The 22,996-nt window shown below is 42.4% G+C and overlaps 1 protein-coding gene across 1 annotated transcript in view; it reads right to left on the reverse strand.

The window, feature by feature from the left end:
- CCDC6 (coiled-coil domain containing 6) overlaps positions 1 to 22,996 on the reverse strand; it is a 321,876-nt gene that overhangs the window by 17,133 nt on the left and 281,747 nt on the right. The window contains exon 8 of the mRNA XM_053692244.1: positions 22,608 to 22,732. Within this exon, the coding sequence (XP_053548219.1) occupies positions 22,608 to 22,732 (125 nt within the window). The remainder of the gene's footprint in view (positions 1 to 22,607; positions 22,733 to 22,996) is intronic.

Here is a 22,996-nt window from a genome sequence, read left to right on the forward strand (position 1 = left end):
GGAGTCCCAGACCGCGCCCCAGCCCACTAGACTGGCGTCGGTCGTGACGATGACCCACTCTGGTCTGCGGAAGCTCATTCCCTGGGACAGATGATCCTGGGTTAGCCACCAACGTAGTGAGTCTCTGGTCTCCTGATCTACTTGAATCACTGGAGACAAGTCTGTATAGTCCCCATTCCACTGTTTGAGCATGCACAGTTGTAATGGTCTTAGATGAATTCGCGCAAAAGGAGCTATGTCCTTAGCTGCAACCATCAATCCTACTACTTCCATGCACTGAGCTATGGAAGGTCGAGGAACAGAGTGAAGAACTTGACAAGCGTTTAGAAGTTTTGACTTTCTGACATCTGTCAGGAAAATCTTCATTTCTAACGAATCTATTGTCCCCAAGAAGGGGACTCTTGTCGACGGAGACAGGGAACTTTTTTCTATGTTCACCTTCCAGCCGTGAGATCTGAGAAAGGCCAGAACGATGTCTGTGTGAGCCATTGTCCTTGAAAGAGACGACGCTTGTATCAGAATGTCATCCAAGTAAGGTGCCACTGCAATGCCCCTTGGCCTTAGAACCGCTAGAAGGGCTCCGAGTACCTTTGTGAAAATCCTTGGAGCAGTGGCTAACCCGAATGGGAGAGCCACAAACTGGTAATGTTTGTCCAGAAAGGCAAACCTTAGGAACTGGTGATGATCTTTGTGGATAGGAATATGTAGATACGCATCCTTTAAATCCACGGTAGTCATAAATTGACCCTCCTAGATTGAGGGTAAAATCGTTCGGATAGTTTCCATTTTGAACGATGGTACTTTGAGAAATTTGTTTAGAATCTTTAAATCTAGAATTGGTCTGAAGGTTCCCTCTTTTTTGGGAACTACAAACAGATTTGAGTAAAAACCCAGTCCTTGTTATACAATTGGAGCTGGGTGTATCACTCCCATTTTTAACAGGTCTTCTACACAATGTAAGAATGCCTGTCTCTTTATTTGGTTTAAAGATAAGTGAGACATGTGGAACCTTCCCCTTGGGGGTAGTCCCTTGAATTCCAGAAGATAACCCTGAGAAACTATTTCTAGTGCCCAGGGATCCTGAAATCTCTTGCCCAAGCCTGAGCGAAGAGAGAGAGTCCGCCCCCTACTAGACCCGGTACCGGATCGGGGGCTGCTCCTTCATGCTGTTTTGGTAGCAGCAGCAGGCTTCTTGGCCTGTTTACCCTTGTTCCAGCCTTGCATCGGTTTCCAAGCTGGCTTGGTCTGCGAAGCATTACCCTCTTGTCTAGAGGCTGCAGAGTTGGAGGTCGGTCCGTTCCTGAAATTGCGAAAGGAACGAAAATTAGACTTATTCTTGGCCTTGAAGGGCCTATCTTGGGAGAGGGCATGGCCCTTACCCACAGTGATGTCTGAGATAATCTCTTTCAACTCTGGTCCAAAAAGGGTTTTACCCTTGAAGGGGATATTAAGCAATTTTGTCTTGGAAGATACATCCGCTGACCAAGACTTTAGCCAGAGCGCTCTGCGTGCCACAATTGCAAACCCAGAATTTTTCGCCGCTAATCTAGCTAACTGCAAAGCGGCATCTAAAATAAAGGAATTAGCTAACTTAAGTGCGTGTATTCTGTCCATAACCTCCTCATACGGAGTCTCTCTATTGAGCGACTTTTCTAGTTCCTCGAACCAGAACCACGCTGCTGTAGTGACAGGAACAATGCACGAAATGGGTTATAGGAGGTAACCTTGCTGAACAAAAATCTTTTTAAGCAAACCCTCCAATTTTTTATCCATAGGATCTTTGAAAGCACAATTATCCTCGATAGGAATAGTAGTGCGCTTGTTTAGTGTAGAAACTGCCCCCTCGACCTTAGGGACTGTCTGCCATAAGTCCTTTCTGGGGTCGACCATAGGAAATAATTTCTTAAATATAGGAGGGGGAACAAAAGGTATGCCGGGCTTCTCCCACTCCTTGTTCACTATTTCCGCCACCCGCTTGGGTATAGGAAAAGCGTCGGGGTGCACCGGAACCTCTAGGAACTTGTCCATCTTACACAATTTTTCTGGAATGACCAGGTTGTCACAATCATCCAGAGTAGATAAAACCTCCTTAAGCAGTGTGCGGAGGTGCTCTAATTTAAATTTAAATGTCACAACATCAGGTTCTGCCTGTTGAGAAATTCTACCTGAATCTGAAATTTCCCCATCTGACAAAACCTCCCTCATGGCCCCTTCAGAGTGGTGTGAGGGTATGACAGAACAATTATCATCAGCGCCCTCCTGCTCTACAGTGTTTAAAACAGAGCAATCGCGCTTTCTCTGAAAAGCAGGCATTTTGGATAAAAAATTAGCTATGGATTTATCCATTACTGTCGCCAATTGTTGCATAGTAACAAGCATTGGCGCGCTAGAAGTACTAGGCGTCTCCTGCGTGGGCAAAACTGGTGTAGACACAGAGTGAGATGAAGCAGAACTATCTTTACTCTCTTCATCTGATGAATCATCTTGGGCAACCTTACTATCTGTGGCAGTACTGTCCTTACTTTGTTTGGACGCTATGGCACAATTAGCACACAATTTGGAAGGGGGAGACACATTGGCTTCCATACATACAGAACATAGCTTATCTGAAGGTACAGACATGTTAAACAGGCTTAAACTTGTCAATAAAGTACAAAAAAAACGTTTTAATTAAAACCGTTACTGTCTCTTTCAATTTTAAACTTTATTACTGAATATGTGAAAAACAATGAAGGAATTGTTCAAATTTTACCAAATTTTCACCACAGTGTCTTAAAGCATTCAAAGTATTGCACCCAAATTTTCAGAGCTTTAACCCTTAAAATGAAGAAACCAGAGCCGGTTACAGTTTTAACCCCTCTACAGTCCCAGCTACAGCCTTTGCTGCGACTTTACCAAACCCAGGGGGGAATACGATACCAAATGAAGCTTTCTAGGAACCTTTTCAACTACTTTCAGATCCACACACATGCAGCTGCATGTCCTGCTCTCAAAAGTAACTGCGCAGTAATGGCGCGAAAATGAGGCTCAGCCTACTACAGTGAAGGCCCTTCCTGACTGAAAAGGTGTCTAAACCAGTGCCTGACGTTAAAAACGTTCCCCAAAGTTTATAAGTGTGAAATTCAACCTTAATCTGTATAAAATGCCCAAATAAAGCAATCGATCTTGCCCATAAAAGTGTCTACCAGTTTTATAGCCCATATTAAGCCCTTTATTCTGTTTGAGACTAAGAAAATGGCTTACCGGTCCCCATGAGGGGAAATGACAGCCTTCCAGCATTACACAGTCTTGTTAGAAATATGGCTAGTCATACCTTAAGCAGAAAAGTCTGCTGTTTCCCCCAACTGAAGTTATTTCATCTCAACAGTCCTATGTGGAAACAGCAAACGATTTTAGTTACTGCTGCTAAAATAATATTCCTCTCACAAACAGAACTCTTCATCTTTTTCTGTTTCAGAGTAAATAGTACATACCAGCACTATTTTAAAATAACAAACTCTTGATAGTAGAATAAAAAACTACAACTAAACACCACATACTCTTAACCATCTCCGTGGAGATGTTGCCTGTGCAACGGCAAAGAGAATGACTGGGGTGGGCGGAGCCTAGGAGGGACTATATGGACAGCTTTTGCTGTACTCTTTGCCATTTCCTGTTGGGGAAGAGATATTCCCACAAGTTATGGATGACGCCGTGGACCGGACACACCAATGTTGGAGAAAATCCCTTTATTACCCATTCCCTAGTTTTGCACAACCAACACAGTTATATAAATACACTTTTTAACGCTGTGATTATCTTGTATCTAAGTCTCTGCAAACTGCCCCCTTATTTCAGTTCTTTTGACAGACATCTATTTTAGCCAATCAGAACTGACTCCTGGAACCTCACGTGCGTGAGCAGTGTTATCTATATGACAAACATGAACTAATACCCTCTAGTGGTGAAAAACTGTCAAAATGCCCTGAGAGAAGAGACGGCCTTCAAGGGCTTAGAAATTAGCATATGAACCTCCTAGGTTTAGCTTTTAACTAAGAATACCAAGAGAACAAAGAAAAATTGGTGATAAAAGTAAACTCGAAAATTGTATAAAATTAAAGTCTTTCTGAATCATGAAAGTGTATTTTGGACTAGACTGTCCCTTTAATGGTCCTTTAAGTGGTCAAGTTTTTATGTGAAGTATTTCTCTGTATGTTGTATGTTACAGTTTCCCTTCTATCTAATATTAGTTTGAACCTAGAAAAGCAAGGATACATTTGCAAAAATTACAGCAAAAAGAGTGGAGATTGATGTGTCCAGAATAAAAAAAATAAGATAAAAAAAACATTTATAAAGCTATTTAAAGGGACACTCAATAAAATTAAACTTTCATTACTCAGAGCATGCAATTTTAAACAACTTTCCAATTTACTTCCATTAACAAAATGTGCAGTCTTTTTATATTTTAACTTTTTGAGTCACCAGCTCCTACTAAGCATGTGCAAAAATAAGTGTGCATGCATTTGTGAATGGCTGATGCTGTCACATGGTAGGTGTATGCATTTGTGATTGGCTGATGGCTGTCACATGGTAACAGGGGGAGTAGAAAAAGACATAACTTTTTAAATTGTCAGAAATAAAAATCTACTACTCATTTGAAGTTCAGACTAAGTGCTATTGCATTGTCTTGTTATCTTGCATTTGTTGATTATGCAAATCTACTGTGTTGAATGTTCCTTTAAAAGCAAATGGAGTACAGTCACAAAAAAGTTATACAGATTTTTTTCCGTCTATTTTTGACAAAGACTAACCCTCTCATACAACATAGGGTGACAGATACATAAATTAGAAATAACAGGGAAAAGGTTATAACGAACAAAACATAACTAACAACATCTCTATAACAGGTGCAAAAAGATGGGAAACAAAAGGCAGAAGCTGCAATAACTCTTGTTGAACTAAGTTACATACTGAGTATAAGACTTGAGCCTTGCCAGTTCAACCAATAGATGGTGCGGCACATAAACCACCAATACAATATACAACCAAAGAATTAGTCTGGAGTCATATAAGCTAATAACTACAAAACAAATGTATGCTTACCTAATGAGATGAATTTCTTTCATGATAGTGAAAGTCTACAAGTCATCACATGTGGGTATTCTCCTCCAAGTGGTCAGGAGGGGAATTCCCACACGTAACGATTAGCAGACGTTCACCATCTGATAAAAGAAAAACATAAATTATAAATTAATTTCTTTCATGCTGGTGGGAGTAAACAATCCATTACTCATGGGAATTAACTCTTCTCAATGACTACAAACCCCAAGAGCTCTATAAAACCCCTCCCACATACCTCAGGTTAACGCATAGCCAAGCAAAGTGAGGTAAGAAAATGGAATAAGAGTCATAAAAGGAGCAGGGAAAAAATAAGGAGCACTGAAATAACAATAACCCCCAAAAAACATAAGGATGGGGTTTCAAGGACTCTTAACACCATGAAAGAAATTAACTTATCAGGTAAGCAAAAATTATGTTTTCTTTCATACAGGTGGTGAGAGTCCACAATTCATTACTTATGGGAACTAATACCCAAGCTGTGGAGTCCACGTGTAATAAAGTGAGGGAATTTAAAAAAAAACAAAAAAAAAACACATTTTTTTACTGAGAAATTAAATCCACAACCCCAATAATTATTTTTTTTGTGAATGCACTTAAATTAAACTATACCACACATATACATCCCTGTGACAAACACTGTACTCTGAGGGGAGTCCGGGCCTCAACATAGACTGAAAACCCCTTTCTCTGAAGAATTAAATGCTCATCTTCATTCTTCAACCACCTCCAGCAGAGGCACAGTAAAGACTGAGGTATGTTTTAGGTAGAATGGGTTTTATAGGGCTCTTGTGGTTTGGGACTCTTTGCTGCCTCCTAGGGGTAGAGAAAAGTAAGGATTGTAGACTCTCACCAACTGTGTGAAAGAAAACAACTTACTCTCATGGTGTTGCAACAGTCAAAGAAACAAATTCAAGCTTTATTGAAAAATAGGATGTTAAAAAAAAAAAAAAAAAAAAAGGATAAGATGGGGTGGAGCTGGCTGTCAAGCATGATAGCCGCACACTAAGTAAGCCCTGTGTGCCCGGGCCAATTTACCTCATTATAGCATAAAAAGGCCTCTGACTATGCGACAATTCCTCCTAAACCAACAAAAAGACTCAAAGGATCCACAGCTGTACTTGCGAGGTAAAGCCGACGGCACTTCTTAAGCACATTGCCTAGGACTCAGCGGGGCCAGGAAACCTAAGACCTGCATGGTTTCCATGCATGGATGGATACTGTAATATACTCGCTTTCAATATTTATATGAATACTAAGAGTCCCAGCAATCTGGAAAGTGATAATCTGTCCTTGAATATTATTTCACTGTTATCCAGATACTTTGACTTCCTACCTCACATTAAAGTATTTTCTTTATGTACTTCTCTATATGAAATAAAGAACCACAGAGGTGTTTATATTACACTCATTAATGCATGTTCTGGGAACTTCATCTTTAAAGACTTCTCTTCAAGTTTGCAGCTTGTATTTCAGAATTGTATTCCTGCGTCCAATTGCATATCTTCTAAAGGGAGTTAGCGTACTGCATTTGAAAAGTTATGTAGCTAAGAAAACCCAATCTGATCTCTATTTTATATGCACTTATAATAACTTTTCTCTTGATCAACCCTACACTCACTTGTAATTTCGTGGCATTGAGACCTCCCATTCACATTGTCCTCAAAAGAATGGCAGCAAATATTTCTCCACACGAAAAAAAATCTGCACACTAAGCATCCCTTTCAGAAACAAACTATACATTCCTATTCAGGTGGTACTTAACACCTCAAAAAACAGAATTTATGTTTACTTGATAAATTACTTTCTCCAACGGTGTGTCCGGTCCACGGCGTCATCCTTACTTGTGGGATATTCTCCTCCCCAACAGGAAATGGCAAAGAGCCCAGCAAAGCTGGTCACATGATCCCTCCTAGGCTCCGCCTTCCCCAGTCATTCGACCGACGTAAAGGAGGAATATTTGCATAGGAGAAATCATATGATACCGTGGTGACTGTAGTTAAAGAAAATAAATTATCAGACCTGATTAAAAAACCAGGGCGGGCCGTGGACCGGACACACCGTTGGAGAAAGTAATTTATCAGGTAAACATAAATTCTGTTTTCTCCAACATAGGTGTGTCCGGTCCACGGCGTCATCCTTACTTGTGGGAACCAATACCAAAGCTTTAGGACACGGATGAAGGGAGGGAGCAAATCAGGTCACCTAGATGGAAGGCACCACGGCTTGCAAAACCTTTCTCCCAAAAATAGCCTCAGAAGAAGCAAAAGTATCAAATTTGTAAAATTTAGTAAAAGTGTGCAGTGAAGACCAAGTCGCTGCCTTACATATCTGATCAACAGAAGCCTCGTTCTTGAAGGCCCATGTGGAAGCCACAGCCCTAGTAGAATGAGCTGTGATTCTTTCAGGAGGCTGCCGTCCGGCAGTCTCGTAAGCCAATCTGATGATGCTTTTAATCCAAAAAGAGAGAGAGGTAGAAGTTTCTTTTTGACCTCTCCTTTTACCAGAATAAACAACAAACAAAGAAGATGTTTGTCTAAAATCCTTTGTAGCATCTAAATAGAATTTTAGAGCACGAACTACATCCAAATTGTGCAACAAACGTTCCTTCTTTGAAACTGGATTCGGACACAAAGAAGGCACGACTATCTCCTGGTTAATGTTTTTGTTAGAAACAACTTTCGGAAGAAAAACAGAATTTATGTTTACCTGATAAATTACTTTCTCCAACGGTGTGTCCGGTCCACGGCGTCATCCTTACTTGTGGGATATTCTCTTCCCCAACAGGAAATGGCAAAGAGCCCAGCAAAGCTGGTCACATGATCCCTCCTAGGCTCCGCCTACCCCAGTCATTCGACCGACGTTAAGGAGGAATATTTGCATAGGAGAAACCATATGTTACCGTGGTGACTGTAGTTAAAGAAAAGAAATTATCAGACCTGATTAAAAAAACCAGGGCGGGCCGTGGACCGGACACACCGTTGGAGAAAGTAATTTATCAGGTAAACATAAATTCTGTTTTCTCCAACATAGGTGTGTCCGGTCCACGGCGTCATCCTTACTTGTGGGAACCAATACCAAAGCTTTAGGACACGGATGAAGGGAGGGAGCAAATCAGGTCACCTAAATGGAAGGCACCACGGCTTGCAAAACCTTTCTCCCAAAAATAGCCTCAGAAGAAGCAAAAGTATCAAATTTGTAAAATTTGGTAAAAGTGTGCAGTGAAAACCAAGTCGCTGCCTTACATATCTGATCAACAGAAGCCTCGTTCTTGAAGGCCCATGTGGAAGCCACAGCCCTAGTGGAGTGAGCTGTGATTCTTTCAGGAGGCTGCCGTCCGGCAGTCTCATAAGCCAATCGGATAATGCTTTTAATCCAGAAGGAGAGAGAGGTAGAAGTTGCTTTTTGACCTCTCCGTTTACCAGAATAAACAACAAACAAAGACAAAGTTTGTCTGAAATCCTTAGTAGCTGCTAAGTAAAATTTGAGAGCACGAACTACATCCAAGTCGTGCAACAAACGTTCCTTCTTTGAAACTGGATTAGGACACAAAGAAGGCACAACTATCTCCTGGTTAATGTTTTTGTTAGAAACAACTTTTGGAAGAAAACCAGGTTTAGTACGCAAAACCACCTTATCTGCATGGAACACCAGATAAGGAGAAGAACACTGCAGAGCAGATAATTCTGAAACTCTTCTAGCAGAAGAAATTGCAACCAAAAACAAAACTTTCCAAGATAATAACTTAATATCAACGGAATGTAAGGGTTCAAACGGAACCCCCTGAAGAACTGAAAGAACTAGGTTGAGACTCCAAGGAGGAGTCAAAATTTTGTAAACAGGCTTGATTCTAACCAGAGCCTGAACAAAGGCTAGAACATCTGGCACAGCTGCCAGCTTTTTGTGAAGTAACACAGACAAGGCAGAAATCTGTCCCATCAAGGAACTTGCAGATAAACCTTTTTCCAATCCTTCTCGAAGGAAGGATAGACTCTTAGGAATCTTAACCTTGTCCCAAGGGAATCCTGCAGATTCACACCAACAGATATACCAAATTATGTGGTAATTTTTCTGGTTACAGGCTTTCAGGCCTGAACAAGAGTATTAATAACAGAATCTGAGAACCCTCGCTTTGATAAGATCAAGCGTTCAATCTCCAAGCAGTCAGCTGGAGTGGGTCGAACGGACCTAGAACAAGAAGGTCTCTCAAAGGTAGCTTCCATGGTGGAGCCGATGACATATTCACCAGATCTGCATACCAAGTCCTGCGTGGCCACGCAGGAGCTATCAAAATCACCGACGCCCTCTCCTGATGGATCCTGGCTACCAGCCTGGGGATGAGAGGAAACGGCGGGAACACATAAGCTAGTTTGAAGGTCCAAGGTGCTACTAGTGCATACACTAGAGCCGCCTTGGGATCCCTGGATCTGTACCCGTAGTAAGGAACTCTGAAGTTCTGACGAGAGGCCATCAGATCCATGTCTGGAATGCCCCACGGTTGAGTGACTTGGGCAAAGATTTCCGGATGGAGTTCCCACTCCCCCGGATGCAATGTCTGACGACTCAGAAAATCCGCTTCCCAATTTTCCACTCCTGGGATGTGGATAGCAGACAGGTGGCAGGAGTGAGACTCCGCCCATAGAATGATTTTGGTCACTTCTTCCATCGCTAGGGAACTCAGTTAAACACTAAAAAACTCTAAGCCATCTCCGTGGAGATGTTGCCTGTACAACGGCAAAGAGAATGACTGGGGTAGGCGGAGCCTAGGAGGGATCATGTGACCAGCTTTGCTGGGCTCTTTGCCATTTCCTGTTGGGGAAGAGAATATCCCACAAGTAAGGATGACGCCGTGGACCGGACACACCTATGTTGGAGAAACCAGGTTTAGTACGTAAAACCACCTTATCTGCATGGAACACCAGATAAGGAGGAGAACACTGCAGAGCAGATAATTCTGAAACTCTTCTAGCAGAAGAAATTGCAACCAAAAACAAAACTTTCCAAGATAATAACTTAATATCAACGGAATGTAAGGGTTCAAACGGAACCCCCTGAAGAACTGAAAGAACTAAATTGAGACTCCAAGGAGGAGTCAAATGTTTGTAAACAGGCTTGATTCTAACCAGAGCCTGAACAAAGGCTTGAACATCTGGCACAGCTGCCAGCTTTTTGTGAAGTAACACAGACAAGGCAGAAATCTGTCCCTTCAAAGAACTTGCAGATAATCCTTTCTCCAAACCTTCTTGAAGAAAGGATAGAATCTTAGGAATTTTTACCTTGTCCCAAGGGAATCCTTTAGATTCACACCAACAGATATATTTTTTCCATATTTTGTGGTAGATTTTTCTAGTTACAGGCTTTCTGGCCTGAACAAGAGTATCAATGACAGAATCTGAGAACCCTCGCTTTGATAAGATCAAGCGTTCAATCTCCAAGCAGTCAGTTGGAGTGAGACCAGATTCGGATGTTCGAACGGACCTTGAACAAGAAGGTCTCGTCTCAAAGGTAGCTTCCATGGTGGAGCCGATGACATATTCACCAGGTCTGCATACCAAGTCCTGCGTGGCCACGCAGGAGCTATCAAGATCACCGATGCCCTCTCCTGATTGATCCTGGCTACCAGCCTGGGGATGAGAGGAAACGGCGGGAATACATAAGCTAGTTTGAAGGTCCAAGGTGCTACTAGTGCATCTACTAGAGTCGCCTTGGGATCCCTGGATCTGGACCCGTAGCAAGGAACCTTGAAGTTCTGACGAGAGGCCATCAGATCCATGTCTGGAATGCCCCACAATTGAGTAATTTGGGCAAAGATTTCCGGATGGAGTTCCCACTCCCCCGGATGAAATGTCTGACGACTCAGAAAATCCGCTTCCCAATTTTCCACTCCTGGGATGTGGATTGCAGACAAGTGGCAGGAGTGAGTCTCCGCCCATTGAATGATTTTGGTCACTTCTTCCATCGCCAGGGAACTCCTTGTTCCCCCCTGATGGTTGATGTACGCAACAGTCGTCATGTTGTCTGATTGAAACCGTATGAACTTGGCCTTTGCTAGCTGAGGCCAAGCCTTGAGAGCATTGAATATCGCTCTCAGTTCCAGAATATTTATCGGGAGAAGAGATTCTTCCCGAGACCAAAGACCCTGAGCTTTCAGGGGTCCCCAGACCGCGCCCCAGCCCACCAGACTGGCGTCGGTCGTGACAATGACCCACTCTGGTCTGCGGAAGCTCATCCCCTGTGACAGGTTGTCCAGGGACAGCCACCAACGGAGTGAATCTCTGGTCCTCTGATCTACTTGTATCGTCGGAGACAAGTCTGTATAGTCCCCATTCCACTGACTGAGCATGCACAGTTGTAATGGTCTTAGATGAATTCGCGCAAAAGGAACTATGTCCATTGCCGCTACCATCAAACCTATTACTTCCATGCACTGCGCTATGGAAGGAAGAGGAACAGAATGAAGTATTTGACAAGAGTTTAGAAGTTTTGATTTTCTGGCCTCTGTCAGAAAAATCCTCATTTCTAAGGAGTCTATTATTGTTCCCAAGAAGGGAACCCTTGTTAACGGAGATAGCGAACTTTTTTCTACGTTCACTTTCCACCCGTGAGATCTGAGAAAGGCCAGGACAATGTCCGTGTGAGCCTTTGCTTGTGGAAGGGACGACGCTTGAATCAGAATGTCGTCCAAGTAAGGTACTACTGCAATGCCCCTTGGTCTTAGCACCGCTAGAAGGGACCCTAGTACCTTTGTGAAAATTCTTGGAGCAGTGGCTAATCCGAACGGAAGTGCCACAAACTGGTAATGCTTGTCCAGGAATGCGAACCTTAGGAACCGATGATGTTCCTTGTGGATAGGAATATGTAGATACGCATCCTTTAAATCCACCGTGGTCATGAATTGACCTTCCTGGATGGAAGGAAGAATTGTTCGAATGGTTTCCATTTTGAACGATGGAACCTTGAGAAACTTGTTTAGGATCTTGAGATCTAAGATTGGTCTGAATGTTCCCTCTTTTTTGGGAACTACGAACAGATTGGAGTAGAACCCCATCCCTTGTTCTCCTAATGGAACAGGATGAATCACTCCCATTTTTAACAGGTCTTCTACACAATGTAAGAATGCCTGTTTTTTTATGAGGTCTGAAGACAATTGAGACCTGTGGAACCTCCCCCTTGGGGGAAGCCCCTTGAATTCCAGAAGATAACCTTGGGAGACTATTTCTAGTGCCCAAGGATCCAGAACATCTCTTGCCCAAGCCTGAGCGAAGAGAGAGAGTCTGCCCCCCACCGGATCGGGGGCCAACATCTCATGCTGTCTTGGTAGCAGTGGCAGGTTTCTTGGCCTGCTTTCCTTTGTTCCAGCCTTGCATTGGCCTCCAGGCTGGCTTGGCTTGAGAAGTATTACCCTCTTGCTTAGAGGACGTAGCACTTGGGGCTGGTCCGTTTCTGCGAAAGGGACGAAAATTAGGTTTATTTTTGGCTTTGAAAGACCTATCCTGAGGAAGGGCGTGGCCCTTGCCCCCAGTGATATCAGAGATAATCTCTTTCAAGTCAGGGCCAAACAGCGTTTTCCCCTTGAAAGGAATGTTAAGCAATTTGTTCTTGGAAGACGCATCCGCTGACCAAGATTTTAGCCAAAGCGCTCTGCGCGCCACAATAGCAAAACCAGAATTTTTCGCTGCTAACCTAGCCAATTGCAAAGTGGCGTCTAGGGTGAAAGAATTAGCCAATTTGAGAGCATGAATTCTGTCCATAATCTCCTCATAAGAAGAAGAATTATTATTGAGCGCCTTTTCTAGTTCATCGAACCAGAAACACGCTGCTGTAGTGACAGGAACAATGCATGAAATTGGTTGTAGAAGGTAACCTTGCTGAACAAACATCTTTTTAAACAAACCCTCTAATTTTTTATCCATAGGATCTTTGAAAGCACAACTATCTTCTATGGGTATAGTGGTGCGTTTGTTTAGAGTAGAAACCGCCCCCTCGACCTTGGGGACTGTCTGCCATAAGTCCTTTCTGGGGTCGACCATAGGAAACAATTTCTTAAATATGGGGGGAGGGACGAAAGGTATACCGGGCCTTTCCCATTCTTTATTTACAATGTCCGCCACCCGCTTGGGTATAGGAAAAGCTTCGGGGGGCCCCGGGACCTCTAGGAACTTGTCCATTTTACATAATTTCTCTGGAATGACCAAATTCTCACAATCATCCAGAGTAGATAACACCTCCTTAAGCAGAGCGCGGAGATGTTCCAATTTAAATTTAAATGTAATCACATCAGGTTCAGCTTGTTGAGAAATTTTCCCTGAATCTGAAATTTCTCCCTCAGACAAAACCTCCCTGGCCCCCTCAGACTGGTGTAGGGGCACTTCAGAACCAATATCATCAGCGTCCTCATGCTCTTCAGTATTTTCTAAAACAGAGCAGTCGCGCTTTCGCTGATAAGTGGGCATTTTGGCTAAAATGTTTTTGATAGAATTATCCATTACAGCCGTTAATTGTTGCATAGTAAGGAGTATTGGCGCACTAGATGTACTAGGGGCCTCCTGTGTGGGCAAGACTGGTGTAGACGAAGGAGGGGATGATGCAGTACCATGCTTACTCCCCTCACTTGAGGAATCATCTTGGGCATCATTTTCTCTAAATTTTGTGTCACATAAATCACATCTATTTAAATGAGAAGGAACCTTGGCTTCCCCACATACAGAACACAGTCTATCTGGTAGTTCAGACATGTTAAACAGGCATAAACTTGATAACAAAGTACAAAAAACGTTTTAAAATAAAACCGTTACTGTCACTTTAAATTTTAAACTGAACACACTTTATTACTGCATATGTGAAAAAGTATGAAGGAATTGTACAAAATTCACCAAAATTTCACCACAGTGTCTTAAAGCCTTAAAAGTATTGCACACCAAATTTGGAAGCTTTAACCCTTAAAATAACGGAACCGGAGCCGTTTTTATATTTAACCCCTTTACAGTCCCTGGTATCTGCTTTGCTGAGACCCAACCAAGCCCAAAGGGGAATATGATACCAAATGACGCCTTCAGAAAGTCTTTTCTATGTATCAGAGCTCCTCACACATGCATCTGCATGTCATGCTTCCCAAAAACAAGTGCGCAATAGAGGCGCGAAAATGAGACTCTGCCTATGATTAGGGAAAGCCCCTAGAGAATAAGGTGTCCAATACAGTGCCTGCCGGTTATTTTACATAGTTCCCAAGATTAAAATAATTCCTCAAGGCTATGGAGTATAAAATATGCTTATATATAAATCGTTTTAGCCCAGAAAATGTCTACAGTCTTAAAAGCCCTTGTGAAGCCCTTTTTTCTCTTTATGTAATAAAAATGGCTTACCGGATCCCATAGGGAAAATGACAGCTTCCAGCATTACATCGTCTTGTTAGAAATGTGTCATACCTCAAGCAGCAAAAGTCTGCTCCCTGTTTCCCCCAACTGAAGTTAATTCCTCTCAACAGTCCTGTGTGGAAACAGCCATCGATTTTAGTAACGGTTGCTAAAATCATTTTCCTCTTGCAAACAGAAATCTTCATCTCTTTTCTGTTTCAGAGTAAATAGTACATACCAGCACTATTTTAAAATAACAAACTCTTGATTGAATAATAAAAACTACAGTTAAACACCAAAAAACTCTAAGCCATCTCCGTGGAGATGTTGCCTGTACAACGGCAAAGAGAATGACTAGGGAAGGCGGAGCCTAGGAGGGATCATGTGACCAGCTTTGCTGGGCTCTTTGCCATTTCCTGTTGGGGAGGAGAATATCCCACAAGTAAGGATGACGCCGTGGACCGGACACACCTATGTTGGAGAAATTGGATAGACTAATTCTACATGAACCCAATTTCCTATTTGGTGGACATGCTTTAAAAACAGAATTTATGTTTACCTGATAAATTACTTTCTCCAACGGTGTGTCCGGTCCACGGCGTCATCCTTACTTGTGGGATATTCTCTTCCCCAACAGGAAATGGCAAAGAGCCCAGCAAAGCTGGTCACATGATCCCTCCTAGGCTCCGCCTACCCCAGTCATTCGACCGACGTTAAGGAGGAATATTTGCATAGGAGAAACCATATGGTACCGTGGTGACTGTAGTTAAAGAAAATAAATTATCAGACCTGATTAAAAAAACCAGGGCGGGCCGTGGACCGGACACACCGTTGGAGAAAGTAATTTATCAGGTAAACATAAATTCTGTTTTCTCCAACATAGGTGTGTCCGGTCCACGGCGTCATCCTTACTTGTGGGAACCAATACCAAAGCTTTAGGACACGGATGAAGGGAGGGAGCAAATCAGGTCACCTAAATGGAAGGCACCACGGCTTGCAAAACCTTTCTCCCAAAAATAGCCTCAGAAGAAGCAAAAGTATCAAACTTGTAAAATTTGGTAAAAGTGTGCAGTGAAGACCAAGTCGCTGCCCTACATATCTGATCAACAGAAGCCTCGTTCTTGAAGGCCCATGTGGAAGCCACAGCCCTAGTGGAATGAGCTGTGATTCTTTCGGGAGGCTGCCGTCCGGCAGTCTCGTAAGCCAATCTGATGATGCTTTTAATCCAAAAAGAGAGAGAGGTAGAAGTTGCTTTTTGACCTCTCCTTTTACCGGAATAAACAACAAACAAGGAAGATGTTTGTCTAAAATCCTTTGTAGCATCTAAATAGAATTTTAGAGCGCGAACAACATCCAAATTGTGCAACAAACGTTCCTTCTTTGAAACTGGTTTCGGACACAGAGAAGGTACGATAATCTCCTGGTTAATGTTTTTGTTAGAAACAACTTTTGGAAGAAAACCAGGTTTAGTACGTAAAACCACCTTATCTGCATGGAACACCAGATAAGGAGGAGAACACTGCAGAGCAGATAATTCTGAAACTCTTCTGGCAGAAGAAATTGCAACTAAAAACAAAACTTTCCAAGATAATAACTTAATATCAACGGAATGCAAGGGTTCAAACGGAACCCCCTGAAGAACTGAAAGAACTAAATTGAGACTCCAAGGAGGAGTCAAAGGTTTGTAAACAGGCTTAATTCTAACCAGAGCCTGAACAAAGGCTTGAACATCTGGCACAGCAGCCAGTTTTTTGTGAAGTAACACCGACAAGGCAGAAATCTGTCCCTTCAGGGAACTTGCAGATAATCCTTTTTCCAATCCTTCTTGAAGGAAGGATAGAATCCTAGGAATCTTAACCTTGTCCCAAGGGAATCCTTTAGATTCACACCAACAGATATATTTTTTCCAAATTTTGTGGTAAATCTTTCTAGTTACAGGCTTTCTGGCCTGAACAAGAGTATCGATAACAGAATCTGAGAACCCTCGCTTCGATAAAATCAAGCGTTCAATCTCCAAGCAGTCAGCTGGAGTGAAACCAGATTCGGATGTTCGAACGGACCCAGAACAAGAAGGTCTCGTCTCAAAGGTAGCTTCCAAGGTGGAGCCGATGACATATTCACCAGATCTGCATACCAAGTCCTGCGTGGCCACGCAGGAGCTATCAAGATCACCGACGCCCTCTCCTGATTGATCCTGGCTACCAGCCTGGGGATGAGAGGAAACGGCGGGAACACATAAGCTAGTTTGAAGGTCCAAGGTGCTACTAGTGCATCCACTAGAGCCGCCTTGGGATCCCTGGATCTGGACCCGTAGCAAGGAACTTTGAAGTTCTGACGAGAGGCCATCAGATCCATGTCTGGAATGCCCCACAGCTGAGTGACTTGGGCAAAGATTTCCGGATGGAGTTCCCACTCCCCCGGATGCAATGTCTGACGACTCAGAAAATCCGCTTCCCAATTTTCCACTCCTGGGATGTGGATAGCAGACAGGTGGCAGGAGTGAGACTCCGCCCATAGAATGATTTTGGTCACTTCCTCCATCGCTAGGGAACTCCTTGTTCCCCCCTGATGGTTGATGTACGCAACAGTTGTCATGTTGTCTGATTGAAACCGTATGAACTTGGCCCTCGCTAGCTGAGGCCAAGCCTTGAGAGCATTGAATATCGCTCTCAGTTCCAGAATATTTATCGGTAGAAGAGATTCTTCCCGAGACCAAAGACCCTGAGCTTTCAGGGATCCCCAGACCGCTCCCCAGCCCATCAGACTGGCGTCGGTCGTGACAATGACCCACTCTGGTCTGCGGAATGTCATCCCTTGTGACAGGTTGTCCAGGGACAGCCACCAACGGAGTGAGTCTCTGGTCCTCTGATTTACTTGTATCTTCGGAGACAAGTCTGTATAGTCCCCATTCCACTGACTGAGCATGCACAGTTGTAATGGTCTTAGATGAATGCGCGCAAAAGGAACTATGTCCATTGCCGCTACCATCAACCCGATCACTTCCATGCACTGAGCTATGGAAGGAAGAGGAACGGAATGAAGTATCCGACAAGAGTCTAGAAGTTTTGTTTTTCTGGCCTCTGTCAGAAAAATCCTCATTTCTAAGGAGTCTATTATTGTTCCCAAGAAGGGAACCCTTGTTGACGGGGATAGAGAACTCTTTTCCACGTTCACTTTCCATCCGTGAGATCTGAGAAAGGCCAGGACAATGTCCGTGTGAGCCTTTGCTTGAGGAAGGGACGACGCTTGAATCAGAATGTCGTCCAAGTAAGGTACTACAGCAATGCCCCTTGGTCTTAGCACAGCTAGAAGGGACCCTAGTACCTTTGTGAAAATCCTTGGAGCAGTGGCAAATCCGAAAGGAAGCGCCACGAACTGGTAATGTTTGTCCAGGAATGCGAACCTTAGGAACCGATGATGTTCCTTGTGGATAGGAATATGTAGATACGCATCCTTTAAATCCACCGTGGTCATGAATTGACCTTCCTGGATGGAAGGAAGAATAGTTCGAATGGTTTCCATCTTGAACGATGGAACCTTGAGAAACTTGTTTAAGATCTTGAGATCTAAGATTGGTCTGAACGTTCCCTCTTTTTTGGGAACTATGAACAGATTGGAGTAGAACCCCATCCCTTGTTCTCTTAATGGAACAGGATGAATCACTCCCATTTTTAACAGGTCTTCTACACAATGTAAGAATGCCTGTCTTTTTATGTGGTCTGAAGACAACTGAGACCTGTGGAACCTCCCCCTTGGGGGAAGTCCCTTGAATTCCAGAAGATAACCTTGGGAGACTATTTCTAGCGCCCAAGGATCCAGAACATCTCTTGCCCAAGCCTGAGCGAAGAGAGAGAGTCTGCCCCCCACCAGATCCGGTCCCGGATCGGGGACCAACATTTCATGCTGTCTTGGTAGCAGTGGCAGGTTTCTTGGCCTGCTTTCCCTTGTTCCAGCCTTGCATTGGTCTCCAAGCTGGCTTGGCTTGAGAAGTATTACCCTCTTGCTTAGAGGACGTAGCACCTTGGGCTGGTCCGTTTCTACGAAAAGGACGAAAATTAGGTTTATTTTTTGCCTTGAAAGGCCGATCCTGAGGAAGGGCGTGGCCCTTACCCCCAGTGATATCAGAGATAATCTCTTTCAAGTCAGGGCCAAACAGCGTTTTCCCCTTGAAAGGAATGTTAAGTAGCTTGTTCTTGGAAGACGCATCAGCCGACCAAGATTTCAACCAAAGCGCTCTGCGCGCCACAATAGCAAACCCAGAATTCTTAGCCGCTAACCTAGCCAATTGCAAAGTGGCGTCTAGGGTGAAAGAATTAGCCAATTTGAGAGCATTGATTCTGTCCATAATCTCCTCAAAAGGAGGAGAATCACTATCGACCGCCTTTATCAGATCATCGAACCAGAAACATGCGGCTGTAGCGACAGGGACAATGCATGAAATTGGTTGTAGAAGGTAACCTTGCTGAACAAACATCTTTTTAAGCAAACCTTCTAATTTTTTATCCATAGGATCTTTGAAAGCACAACTATCCTCTATGGGTATAGTGGTGCGTTTGTTTAAAGTGGAAACCGCTCCCTCGACCTTGGGGACTGTCTGCCATAAGTCCTTTCTGGGGTCGACCATAGGAAACAATTTTTTAAATATGGGGGGAGGGACGAAAGGAATACCGGGCCTTTCCCATTCTATATTAACAATGTCCGCCACCCGCTTGGGTATAGGAAAAGCTTCTGGGAGCCCCGGCACCTCTAGGAACTTGTCCATTTTACATAGTTTCTCTGGGATGACCAACTTGTCACAATCATCCAGAGTGGATAATACCTCCTTAAGCAGAATGCGGAGATGTTCCAACTTAAATTTAAATGCAATCACATCAGGTTCAGCCTGTTGAGAAAATACCGGGCCTTTCCCTCTCCCTCAGACAAAACCTCCCTGGCCCCATCAGACTGGGTTAGGGGCCCTTCAGAGATATTAATATCAGCGTCGTCATGCTCTTCAGTATCTAAAACAGAGCAGCCGCGCTTACGCTGATAAGTGTTCATTTTGGCTAAAATGTTTTTGACAGAATTATCCATTACAGCCGTTAATTGTTGCATAGTAAGGAGTATTGGCGCGCTAGATGTACTAGGGGCCTCCTGAGTGGGCAAGACTCGTGTAGACGAAGGAGGGAATGATGCAGTACCATGCTTACTCCCCTCACTTGAGGAATCATCTTGGGCATCATTGTCATTATCACATAAATCACATTTATTTAAATGAATAGGAATTCTGGCTTCCCCACATTCAGAACACAGTCTATCTGGTAGTTCAGACATGTTAAACAGGCATAAACTTGATAACAAAGTACAAAAAACGTTTTAAAATAAAACCGTTACTGTCACTTTAAATTTTAAACTGAACACACTTTATTACTGCAATTGCGAAATAACATGAAGGAATTGTTCAAAATTCACCAAATTTTCACCACAGTGTCTTAAAGCCTTAAAAGTATTGCACACCAAATTTGGAAGCTTTAACCCTTAAAATAACGGAACCGGAGCCGTTTTAAACTTTAACCCCTTTACAGTCCCTGGTATCTGCTTTGCTGAGACCCAACCAAGCCCAAAGGGGAATACGATACCAAATGACGCCTTCAGAAAGTCTTTTCTAAGTATCAGAGCTCCTCTCACATGCGACTGCATGCCATGCCTCTCAAAAACAAGTGCGCCACACCGGCGCGAAAATGAGGCTCTGCTTATGCTTTGGGAAAGCCCCTAAAGAATAAGGTGTCTAATACAGTGCCTGCCGATATTATTATATCAAAATACCCAGATAAAATGATTCCTCAAGGCTAAATATGTGTTAATAATGAATCGATTTAGCCCAGAAAAAGTCTACAGTCTTAATAAGCCCTTGTGAAGCCCTTATTTACGATCGAAATAAACATGGCTTACCGGATCCCATAGGGAAAATGACAGCTTCCAGCATTACATCGTCTTGTTAGAATGTGTCATACCTCAAGCAGCAAGAGACTGCACACTGTTCCCCCAACTGAAGTTAATTGCTCTCAACAGTCCTGTGTGGAACAGCCATGGATTTTAGTGACGGTTGCTAAAATCATTTTCCTCATACAAACAGAAATCTTCATCTCTTTTCTGTTTCTGAGTAAATAGTACATACCAGCACTATTTCAAAATAACAAACTCTTGATTGAATAATAAAAACTACAGTTAAACACTAAAAAACTCTAAGCCATCTCCGTGGAGAGGTTGCCTGTACAACGGCAAAGAGAATGACTGGGGTAGGCGGAGCCTAGGAGGGATCATGTGACCAGCTTTGCTGGGCTCTTTGCCATTTCCTGTTGGGGAAGAGAATATCCCACAAGTAAGGATGACGCCGTGGACCGGACACACCTATGTTGGAGAAATTCAATCTATTTGGAGTGAATTTAAGGAGCTATTAAACTCTCTGCTACAGAGCAACTTACAGCTTGATTCGCTAATCTTCCTCTTAAATTAATTCCCCAAGATGCAATTTAAAGCCCATTTATGTCTTGCCCACTTGGCCATCAATAGTGTGAAGCAACTTATAACTAGGTTATGGGGGAAAAAGCCACAGTACCTACTTTGAATATGTGGAAAGCACAGTTTGAACTTAACTTATCCTTAAATAGATACCACCATTTAATTACAGACAAACAAGACTTTTACTACTCCAGGATTTTCATTTGGTCCAAATCTTACTAAGTATATTAATTAGAGCGAAAATAAAATTGAGGTATAATGTGTAATTTCACAGCAGCAGAAAGTATTGAATTTCCTCTTTACAGTATCAACAATCCATTTGTGCACATTCCTGACAGATGGATTTGTTTTGCTTAGCATAATTATGTTACTGTAAATGTACGTTCATTCTTTTTTTCTTCTCTTACCTTACCAGTAAACTTGATAATGGTTATTAAATTGCATATGGACACTGATGTCTTTGGCCAAAATATATCTGCTTCTTACAGGGACAGTCTAAGTACAGATAACATGGTGGAGATCATCTTACTGAAGCTATATACTGTATGTTATATTGTTGTAAAAGTATCTGTTTACTGGATTTGCTCTTTTACTTGGTCGCTGTTATTTTTTCCTTTTTTTTTATAACTTTAAATAAAATAAAAGAAATAAACAAAAGGACAAGTTCAAGTCAAAACCAAAAAAGATGCTGAAACAACTAGAAATCCAGTTCTTCACACTCAGAAAAGGGTTCTATGTTCTAGATAATATAATTTTTGTCAGAAAACTCCTGAAGAGACCTCTTCCTTTGAGATGATTCCAGACTGCACCCAAACCAAACATACTGGCAAAACCACAGTCCAAATGGGCTTCATTAAAAACCTTTCCCTGAAGTATGTGTCTTCCAAGAGGCACAAACTCAGCGATAACCTCACACGGAGTGCCAGCTCAGTCCCCTGGGACAAATCTTTAAAACTCACTTGCACTGGTCTCTTGAGAAACTGAGCAAAATAGAATCACTTCTAGAGTTAAAACCATCAAACCTAGAACAAACATAAAATTCTGTGCACACATAAGAGGCATGAATCTTGGGACACAGTCTGCCGAAAAAAGGCTAACAGAAAATAAACACTTCTTGATTGAACTAGAGAATTTTAGCTAGATTGCTCTGTAAATTGAAACTCTGATCAATAAGAGTGGCTTGAAGGATAAGTATCTGCACTAAACCAAATTTCTGTTCTGCTCTTTTATATGAACTACAAACATTTTTCTGCCTGGAAAATAATGAAGGAAAAGCTGTTTAAAGGACCATTAAATACAGAAGAATTGCATAATCAACAAAAACAAAATAAAACAACAATGAAATAAATTTAAAATCAGATTTGTTTTTTTAAAGATAAATTTCAATATGACTTCCATTTTCCCCACCCCGTGTATCATGTGACAACCATCCGCTAATCCTAAACACATACACACACATTATATACACACATGCATATATATATATATATATATATATATATATATATATATATATATATATATATATATATATATAAACACACACACATATATATATATATATATATATATATATACATACACACACACACATACATATACACGCATATGCTTTTGATTCTTTATCTGAGTTTAGATAAAGTTTTGAATACTTACTGTAATACCGTGGGATGATCCCATATGTTGCACATGTAAACCAGGAGCGTTGAAATATGACATTCCAGCCCTAGTCAGGGACGCTGGAGGTGTGAAACCGACATTGTGACTTGCATAAGACAAACCTAAGAGAAGACAAATTAGGCTATGACACATCACTGTATTTTACCTGCAAGGAAAAAGGAATTCAAAATACGATTATTTAGTAAAGTTCTGGAAGAAACTGGAGCAATGAATAGTTATGAAATGGGACAGCAAACACCCTTGCCTTACAATAAATTAATGTACTAGGTGAGACTGAACATCTTTTGAATGCATCATCAACTTGTTCGCGGCAACTGATTTTTCAATAGCCAAACTCCACCCACCAGCTGCCTTATTTGGGGGAG

Source organism: Bombina bombina, chromosome 9 (assembly GCF_027579735.1).
Source record: "Bombina bombina isolate aBomBom1 chromosome 9, aBomBom1.pri, whole genome shotgun sequence".
NCBI classification, from domain to species: Eukaryota; Metazoa; Chordata; class Amphibia; order Anura; family Bombinatoridae; genus Bombina; species Bombina bombina.